Source organism: Symsagittifera roscoffensis, chromosome 1 (genome assembly GCF_963678635.1).
Source record: "Symsagittifera roscoffensis chromosome 1, txSymRosc1.1, whole genome shotgun sequence".
NCBI classification, from domain to species: Eukaryota; Metazoa; Xenacoelomorpha; order Acoela; family Convolutidae; genus Symsagittifera; species Symsagittifera roscoffensis.
The window spans coordinates 10904005-10914397 of NC_087062.1; the positions used below are offsets into that span (position 1 = coordinate 10904005).

At 36.0% G+C, this 10393-nt stretch overlaps 1 protein-coding gene across 1 annotated transcript; it reads right to left on the reverse strand.

Moving 5' to 3' along the window:
• Positions 1-7170: 7170 nt before the first annotated feature.
• Positions 7171-9259, reverse strand: LOC134845557 (solute carrier family 22 member 15-like). Its single transcript, XM_063862542.1, has 3 exons — positions 9097-9259; positions 8455-8563; positions 7171-8097 (listed from the first exon to the last, which is right to left on the reverse strand). The coding sequence occupies exons 1-3, from the start codon at positions 9257-9259 to the stop codon at positions 7284-7286; spliced, it is 1086 nt and encodes a 361-aa protein (XP_063718612.1). The 3' UTR covers positions 7171-7283.
• Positions 9260-10393: the final 1134 nt, after the last annotated feature.

Genomic DNA, 10393 nt, shown 5'->3' on the forward strand with positions numbered 1-10393 from the left:
AAATGGTCTGCGACTTTTTGAGAACAGTTGAACAAACTGGTGACAACAAAAAAGATTACAAATTTTTTTTGGAAAAAATGCTAGCCATACAATTTCCATATACGACACAAAAAATTTAGGCAATTTGCCCCAAAAGTTTTTTAAATTTTTTTTCAGGCGCAAATCGAATTTTGTACGCAAACAAACATTTTCCGAAAAATTTTTTTTGCGTGCAAAATTTAATTTTTTGTGTGCATAACGTAGTCCTGGATACGATAATATTGGCTTTTTTTCACTATTTTTTTTCAAAAACGCTGAAAATGTCCATTTCTTTTGTATGGCGTGTTTTTGTATGCCTTGATCAAGGCCTGATAATTTGAAAATTCACAAATTTAAAATAATCATCATGAAAAATTTTGCCAAAAATGAAAAGTTTGTCACTTTTGTTATATCATTTGTAAAAGACAACTCGAAGACAATTCAGGTCAATTTTTATGCATTGTAAATGCAAGACCGTCCAATCTTTGGTGCTTTGAGTAACCAAAGTCTTTGTCACTTGTGTTCGGTTGCAAACACAACCGAAAATTTGTCAGAAAATATACTTACGAACAAAAAACAACTATTTGGTTTATGGAGAAAATACCTTTCATACAATTTCCATTTATGGGAAAATGCTGGTCATAGAGTTTTCATACATTTTTCTATACGTATGGAATTGTATGAAGTTGTATGAAAAGAAATTTCCCATTTATGAGAATTGTATGATAAGCATTTTTGGTCAACCCGGGTCAGTAATAAATTATTTCAGGAAAAATGCATGTTTGATAAAAACAAACTCGATGAAATGTAACGAATTTTCTATTTTTTATTCTTTTTGTTTGAGACCCTTGGAAAATATTTTTTTTGTTGAAAAATTAAGTTTTTCTCAAAAATTGCTCTAACAAATTTCAACAAAATGGTTCCAATGGAGAAACTGAACACTCCTCTTTTTCTACCTTACTCTAGTTTCTACGGCCTTCCAAAGTCTCAAGGAGGATGTTTGACCCACTTCCCGTTATGCCCTGCTTGCTGTAGAAAAAGCAAGAGTTTTCAGCTTAAGAACATTTTTTCGATTCTCCACTGAAGAAGCTGCTACGCCGTAAATTTTAAAGTAAAGTTTGTAAGACTTAGCGAAAAAATTGACATTTCGTTTTTTTTGGAACCATTTTTTTTTCAAAAGCTGCCCCGCCACTTTGAAGTTAATAATTGAAATAGAAAGCATGGAGCAATGATCTTCTGTGCAAAAACGATAACACTATGTTTTTGTAGAAAAACCGGCATGGGCTTCAGGAAAAATCCTTTTTTTTTGAGTTTTCAATAGTTTTTTGTGAATGTTTATCTTGTTCTTGAAAACTGTCCTGCCAAATCTGACAATCAGGTCAATTGAAAAAACGAGTGGTAATAAGTTGTCCGCACAAGCTCATTAAAATAGAAAATGTGACAAAAACGGAATGGTATATGAATATAAATAACAAAAATCCAATTTTCAAAAAAGCGACACCTACTTCTTGAGAGGAATATCTTCGAGAAATTAACTTCTTAAAAGTCCTCAGATAGTGCGTGCGTCGAATTGAAATGTTTTGCTGAGCTGATATTTATTTGTTTCACAAATGGTTTGAAAAATTTTTATTTACTTTTATCATAGACAATATAGATATTCAGAATATGCAGTTTTACAAAATTTCTCACCCCTTTATGCTTGCTCATCTTTTTTCGAGATTGTTTAGGGTTACCACTGCGCATAAGTTGATTGGCTCCTTGGTAGCCCCTTCAGCTAATTTGAAAGTTGGTTACTTTCGGTTTACATGTTGTAGCTGGTGAATAATTGAATCTTGTGTTGAGTTTTGAATCTTGTGTGTTTTGCTAGTGTCGAGAGCAGCGGCGTTGAAGAGTATCGACTCACGTGTCCATCTGCTACTCTCGCTCTCAATTGGACTGATGTATTATTACGTGTGAATCATGTGATCAGTTCACCGGATGCCAGCTAGTCATACCAATGAATAAAAGGAATTGAAGATTAAGCGCAAAACAGCAAAACGCTTGCCTTTCTGCTTTATTATTTTCGTAAACTCAATCTTAGCCCTCACAATCTACCGCTTTTACCCAGAAGATAACAAATGAATTCAACCCATTCCTGGTAGTATCAATGGACAGCACCTGCACCACGTACAACTTGTCTTGATTATGATTGGCACATATCTGGATGGCATCATCATGTCCCAATCCATAGATGATTTTTCCAGTCCAAAAGAGTGGCAGGAAAGAGACGACAGTACGATCTGACATGAAAGCAACACAACAAGCTTCGCTAGCTACAATTGTGATTAATTTTTTTAATGCAGTTATCATTCAGTACGGACTCATAGCTGTAACTTTTACTTGCTCACGCATAACTCATTCCTTACAAATTCTTCAAAGTTTCATTCAGTAAAAATTAAAACAGATAGTTATAAAATGCTATCATAAATGGTGAAAAAATTATATAGTGTATCGTATATTTTTTAATGCTCTATAGCCGCGTTTGACGCAAAAAAAATGATGCACTATTTAAAAAATTTTTAAAGCTTCTCTTCGCCTAATTAATCAAACTCAAACAATTTTTATGAAAAAGATCAAAGCAAATTGACCATCAATCAGTCACTTACTCATGCCTTAATCGTATGCTTCCCCCCTCCCCCCTCAGGGATTCGACCCCATGCCGACCCAAAGGTTCCCCTCTTTGTACTATTTTGAGATATCCGTTTTTGGCTGACTGACTTTTAAACGCTTTCGAGAAATCGCAAACCTCGACCCGGTGAGTTATGTATTGTTTACTATACTCATAGAGTAATTTCAGATAAGGTACACCGTCTGCTCGTCACGCTATCCTTTTTTCGGCCGGAATGATTCGTGCAACTTCTTAGTCTAATACCAATCTTAATTTTACTCATATCTCCTAGTCTCAATAGATCTAGTGTACAGCGGTTTGCGCGAGTTAGTTCCAGAATGAGAACAACTGTATTCTAAGTTTAATTCAAATTGCTCTGGTGTTGAAACTACAAATAGTTTCAACACTTACAACGTGGGTTGTAAGTTTGATGGAGTATGATTGGTTAGTATTCAGTATTTTATAGAGATAAAATATCATAATAATAACCAATGATAAATACTAGTTTAGATCTGGTTCCACCCATCCGGGGTTTAGAGAGTTTTAGTTTTTTAATCTTCTATTGTATTGAAGGATGGATGATGGTGTTTTTTCTTTAGAGGTTGCGAGTATATTCTTTTTTCTGGTTTGGAAGAAGAGATGTTTTCACGTTAGTTTCGGGAGATCGTATTACGATTTCTGATCGGTTGTGATGAGTGTTGATCTGGTTGATTTTAGAGAGTAGCAATGGTCCAATCACATTCGGGAGTGTCATGTAGTTTGACTTTGGATGCAGTGCCTGGTTACTTGGTGGATCTGTACGTATACTTGAACATCGAGATGGCCATTGTTCTGTTGCAATGGGTTTCCTTTGCTGTGATGCCAAGTCGTACTTTAAGTCCGTTGATTGTAGTGACTGTAGGCAGTATTGTCAGGTGGGTTTTGCCATTCCGTAGTTGGAGTGTGATTGGGTTGTCAAGTTCCTTGCTGCTCGTCTTCGGGCTGTATATTATCTATATATTGCATTTTTTTATTTGCATATATAAATCTTTGTTAACCTTGTTTTTTAGTCATGATCTTGTTTTAGTGTTTATCGCAAAAGCGTTATTTTTTAGTTCGGTTATTTTTAAAAGCTACTCACACTTGAGTAACTCCCGTCACAAACAGAGGGTGTTGTCACAAAGCGTGGATGTAGCACGGTGAGTGAGGTCGGCTATAGAGCATGCTCAGGACGTCCTCTTCTGGTGGGTTAGGGTGAGGGTATATTTCCATGCTCTCTTTTTTAGAGGGTCCTGTTTTAGTTCAACTTTTCGTGCCTTTTTTATTACTGGTTTTTTTCTTTTGTTGTCTTTGTTATGTTTTCTTCTCAAAAATCAAATTGTTTGTTTTGGGTTTGTCTTTCGGCTTTTTACTGTTGTTTTTTTGTGTTCAGACGTCAAAGTAGTCTTTAAAAGAACAATTTATCCAGTTCTAAGCTGGTGTTAATCCAGTTTGGGTACCGTGGGTTTTCTTTTCCTACCCATGCTGTTAGGTTGTGGTTTGTGGTGTTTAGTAAGCTTGCGTTGGTTAGTTTGGATTATTTTATAATTCCTTTCCAACCGGGTTAAAGGAAAGTTTGAAACGAGTTAAGACTTGTTGAGTTGTTGTTACCAGTGAAAGTTAAAACTTAATTTCATTATTTTAAGCAAATCTTCGTGCGCGAGCTGTGCGACTGTGGATAGAATTTGTGGGCGAGTGAATATAAGGAAGCGTCTTTAAAAAGGTTAGAACTGCTTTTTGCAATTTATGGGCAATTTTTATCAATTTAATTTATTTGAAAATTATGAATATTACTGCTTGATTTGGGGGTTGAAATTATCAATTTATGTTCATTTGCATGGAAATTTACTGCATTGGGGAAAATAATTTTTATTTTAATTTTTTGCTTTGTACGGGAAAAATTTTTACTGCTTCAATAATTGAAATTGGTTAATGGAAATTTATGAATCCAGAAAAAGTTTCATGTTTTTTATTTCGCTTTTTGTTTTGTAGGTGATTGATAATCGTGCCTATGAAGAAAAAAGAAAACATTTTAAAAGAAGGTTAGTTTTGTTCGTACTTGCTAGTAAACTTTTTAATTCATATTACATAATCGTCGGCGAAGAATCCGTATGGAAAAACGTCGTGGATGATGTCTGATGGGGTTAGTAGTTTAGCTAGTAATCGAATGATGGTTTTAGTTTGAAGAAGTGGCCAAAGCAATTCGAGTGCTTTAATGATGTTGTGCTCTTCAGTGCTAGGCGAGAGATCATATGGTGTGTTTTGAATTAGGTTATAGAGTTTATGATTATAGCGAGTGTTATATATGAATTCTAGGATTGGGACTTCAACGGGCTGGAGGAATTTGTGTGGGACGATTAGTGGGCGGGGTTCGTCTACGTTTAAGAGTTTGGTTAGGGGACAGAAGATATACATCTGGGTGATGGGATCATAATTTCGGAGGATGCCTTGTAAGTTAGTGTCTTTAATACAAAGTTAAGAAAAAATGGTGAGTTTTTACCGAAGTCGCCTCAAGACAATCCGAGCGGAAGAAAAATTTCATATTTATTATACTGATTTATGGTCACTAGACAGAAAAAACAGGGCCGCCTGAACATGAACAGAATAAATAGTTTTTAGAAAATTTGCTTCGGAAATGGAAAATTAGCAAAAAATAGAAACAACAGAGTTTTTTTGACAGCATTCGATCTATTTCTTTTTTTGTTTTTTGGGTCACCCGTTCTTGCGTAATCTGACATGGACGTTGTCGCATGAGTTCAACCTTCTTGCGAGGAGAGACTTGATTAACAGTGGGTCGAGTGGCCGAAGATGATTGCTCTAACCCCTCAGCTTCCACTGATTTAACTGGCGCCAATGATCGCCAAAAAACGTGAGGAGATTCTGGCTGTGAGCTGAGGCCCTAGTTTCTCAGGTTGGTTAGAGGTTTGAGTGGAATTTTAAGTGACCACAGAGGCATAACCGCTGCCAGCCACTTTGCCAGAATGAGCCACAGTCGGATACGATTTAAAAAATTGTGGTCCGCGCGCTGTTGTAATCTGAAGAGTTGGCCATTACTCTTCATGAGCAATTTCTTTGGCAATGGAATCACCGCGAACACCTTCTCGGACATTGTCGGAGGCAGAAAAACAGCTGGATTATGTTGGTCAGAAATTGGTAATGAAGATGTTTGTGTCGCAGGGTTAGGGTGGTCCACTACTGAGCCTTCGCTTGACGAGTCAGCGGTCAAGTCCACCACCGTGAGACCTGAGCTGAGTTTAGCTGCTTTTTGGCCCCCTGGGGTTGAATGAGACGACTGAGATTTTGGCGTAAGCTATTTCTCTCCCCAATTTTTGCTTAATGCAGGAAGAGGTTGAAAAAAATGCTAAGGAAATCATTTTAAAAGAAAAACTTTTCGGGAAAAATTTTTCTCAACATGGCAAATATTTCGAAACACGATTTTCGATTACGAATCACGACTGCGAAAGCTTTCATAAAAAAAATAAATTAAATTAGCTAGAAATCATTATCAGTATCAAAAAACCCCCTGAAATAAAATGCAGTCCAAGTCATAGTTTGTGCATAATCAATAGACAAAAAAATGATAAGCAAATGAGGACTACGATGGTTTTTCATTCCGTCCCCTGCAATTGGAGAAGAATTTTTGAAAGTTTCGCTGACGAAATCAGGTAGCCCAAATAATGAATATATTGCTTTTGAAACCCTTTCAGTCGTCACGTCGTTTGAGCAACATTCAAATATGTTTTTTTTTTAAATCCATGTGGCAAAAATTTTTTGGTTATGTTCTAATTTCGAGCAAAAGCAGGAATGCTAGCAGGCCTAGACTGTTAGGATGCAATTTACTTTATGCCCCAAAACTTAATTTTAATCTTAAATTTTTTTTTGAATTTTTTCAGCACCTTCGTAGTGACTTAAAGTTTTTTGAATGTAAAAAATATGCTTTAGCTCTAGTGTTTTGCGTTCAGAACCTCTCAATGCACCACAGGCACAAAACGACCCAGTTTGAATAGCTGGATATCCTTTTTCAACATTATTTCTCAGCATCATGATATTTCGGGTCGCCCTAATTTGGTTTCGTGGAATGTATAAAACAATAAAACTAATTTGTCATCATGGATTTTATAAAATAACAAAACTAATTTAACTTCATAGAATTTATAGAAACAATAAAACTAAAAAAAACGACTTCAATGTAAATATGACTATGTAATATACAAAATAGTTGAAAGTTAATAATAATAATAAAATATTAATAATAGTTTTAATAACAACATGATTGGGTTCAATATTTGACACAATAACTTTAAAAAATTATTCAGTAATTTTGCGAATGTTTTTTTTTCAACTTTCTTAAAATAATTTTGCTGTCCGGTAGGACCTCGGAAGCGTTGCAGCTCAGCTACAGAAAATGGTTAATAACGGCTGAAATTTTTTAAAGCAATAGTTGTTAATATTGGGTTGATCAGAGATTAATGTCAGTTAGCACACAACTTATTCTAAATAAGAGTGGAGACAAAACAGTCAGGCGTTTTTCTCGACACTGAGAATTTTTTTCTAAATAAATATCTTTATATGAGATCGGTTTTTATCAACCGTCGCCTTTTCACGAGAGCAGAACAATCTTTTTTGTTTTGGCCGCAAATTGGAATTCTTCGATAGTCGTAATGAAAGGTTTTCCTTTGGTTTCGATTGCAAAAAAGAAAACGAACACGCTCGAAATAAACCCAGAAGCCGCAAATATTAAAAAGGGCAAGCTGTTATAAGGTCCTACTTCAAGCTGGATTATAAACGGTGCCGAAATCGAAGCTACTCTCGCAAAGGACGAACAGAACGTAAACCCAGTAGACCTCACCACTGTCGGAAATTGTTCGGGTGTATACGCATATAGCGAATTGAACGAGGCCGTTACTAGGCAACGCCCAATCATAGCGAACCCAATCTGTAACTTACCATCTAGAATTGGCTTAGTAAATGGTATGACTGCACAAGATATGGCACATATGAATAAGGACATATAAGCTGTTTTTTGGCGCCCAAATTTATCCATGGCAAACAAAACGGTCCAAGCCGGTATTTCTGTAGAGGAAATTAAATAAGCGTTGATGTACAAATTACCACCGATACTTCCGATGATGTACGTTAAACCGTAAAATACTAGACTACATGAAAACCAAGTTAGAGCACATGTTAATGTCAACATTGAAGTGTGAAATGTTCTAAAAAGGTCAAGTAAACTCGCCTTCTTAACATTTTCAGAATTTTGGGTCGATCTTTTTCTTTCGAATATGTCAACACTAACATTTGAAATACTTTCACTTTTGACACTATTTTCGTTTTCGAATGCAAAGTCAATCAAACAAGGGTCCTTTTTGTTAATTTTTGCTATTTCTCTGAGACGTTTTTGACTTTCTTCAAACCTGCCAACAGAATGAAGCCATCGCCCACTTTCGGGCATTAAGAAAAAATGGAGCGGAATATATAAAAATGCAGGTACAGCCATCACAATAAGCTGTAATTTCCACGAATTTTCGAAAATATATCCAACAGTTATACATGAAAACTCTCCGGTGAAAATAAACAAACTAGATGTAATTGCAACAAGTGCAAATCGAGATTTCTCGACACTTTCGCTCAAAATCAAAAAATCAAGAGCGAAAGTCAGAACGCAAAAACCGACTATAAATCTGCAAGTTATATACAAGTAGATGCAGGAGGCAAAAGCGTTTAACGTTGTGCTAGCAGTCAGCCCGATCAAAAGCCCGAATGAAACCCACTTTCGCCCAAATCGGTCGCTCAAAGCCCCAGTCACGAAGCAAGAAATAAAGTATCCGACCCAATAAATTGAATTTGACAGCGAGTTCAAACTTTTCCGACCGCCGCAAGCTAAATCAAACTTACTGACTATTGAACTTTCTTTGTTTTTATATTCGTATTTAGGACAGTTGTCAACGCAAACGTTGTCAAATGAAGTGTCATCATGCTTGTCCGAATTGCTAGCTTCTGCTTTTAATTTTAATTTCAATAACTTCAATTTTCTCAATATTTAGCCGGAATAATACCTAAAGGAGTGTAGAAAAACCGACAAAAAATACATCACCTTTGTGTTTTACAGATTTATTGCTGTCTTCTAACAGTCAGTTCAAACGGGGTTTTCTTCTCAAGTAATTAATTTTAACTTTTCTTGTTTTGGCATTGCTTACTATAAAATGCTTTAAGCTAAAAGCAAAAAAAAAGTTTCACCTCAACTTATTAGTTCTTTTTAAAAAAAATCAATTATGGATCGGTATAATTGAAGCGAAAAAGAAACAAAAACCCAAAATGAACACTTAAATTCCTGATGAAAATTGAAGTCCCTTGCTCAAAAAGCGGTTCACCAAAATCAGAGTTTTGAACCTCTCCCGATACATTCATCTGACAGTAAAAGTCCACTTTTTGACCGGCAAAAACTGGAACGTAAGCCTGCCATCCAGAATACGCAGAGATGTACGTTGACAGTAGAAAAATTGTGAGCTGCGCCCTTCCAAAGTTGCCCGCCTTTTCCAAGTTTGAGTCAAAGTCATTATTATATGCTTCCCTCATCATCATGTGAACCAAGGTAAATGAAATTCAACGATGATAAAAGAGTGTTGATGTTGACTGTTTCTAAAAATTCAATTATGAAACTTAATCAGAAAATGGATGTCGACGGGCACAAGCGACAGTTTTAGCCAGCCCAAATACAAAATTTGCCGCAACAACTAACTTAGCTATGAATACAAGCGACAATTCGTATGTTATTTGTTCGAGAACTGTTTGCTTTTCACAAAAACTTACACCATTCAAAACAACATTCACGTGAGAAATACAAGACAATGCCGAGCCAAAATTCTTCTGACCTAAATTCGGCCAGCTAGACTTTCGGCATTTAAACAAAGTCGCCATTTGGAGGATGTACAATAAATGGTAAGTTTATGTAGGTGTTTTGCTGTCAACTACAAAACTGTTGAGAACCATTAAAATCATAGCACTTGACTTTCAACTTTGAGGCCCTCAGTTCCTGTATTTGATCCGTTCACATGGGACTGAAAGCGTGCGTGTGGGGGCTAGGTTCCACATGGGACTGAAAGCGTGCGTGTGCAGAGATGTACGTTGACAGTAGAAAAATTATGAGCTGAGCCCTTCCAAAGTTGCCCGCTTTTTCCAAATTTGAGTCAAAGTCATTATTAATAGCTTCCCTCGTCATCATGTGAAGCCAAATCATTTAAGATTCGACTATGTTCGACCGAGGAACAATATTTCGACCGTGATCCAATACCATAAAAAAACTTTTCGACAGAGCTTAACCTAGGAGTAATTTAGACCAGAAAGATAATCAACTATGTTCTATAGAGAAAAAATTTTTTTGAACGAGTTCGACCGAAGACGCAGGTAGAGGTGGTCGAACAATGTATCAATGTATGGGTCCAACACTACTCTCTCTTTCTCTCTCTCTCTCTCTCTCTCGATTTTGAGTAACAAACGAGTCGAAGAATTTCTGCTGTCAATTCTGGCCAACTTTAGTCAACTTCTGGTAAAAAATGCTCAAATTTTGTTATACATGATTGAGACTACTACATTTTGTTAAAAATTATGAACCATTGTTGACTGTGGTCGAACTTCTAATCAGAATTTCCAACAAAAAGGTAATAAAATTTTAGGTTTTTCAAGGTTATACTAACTTTGCCCAATTTATAG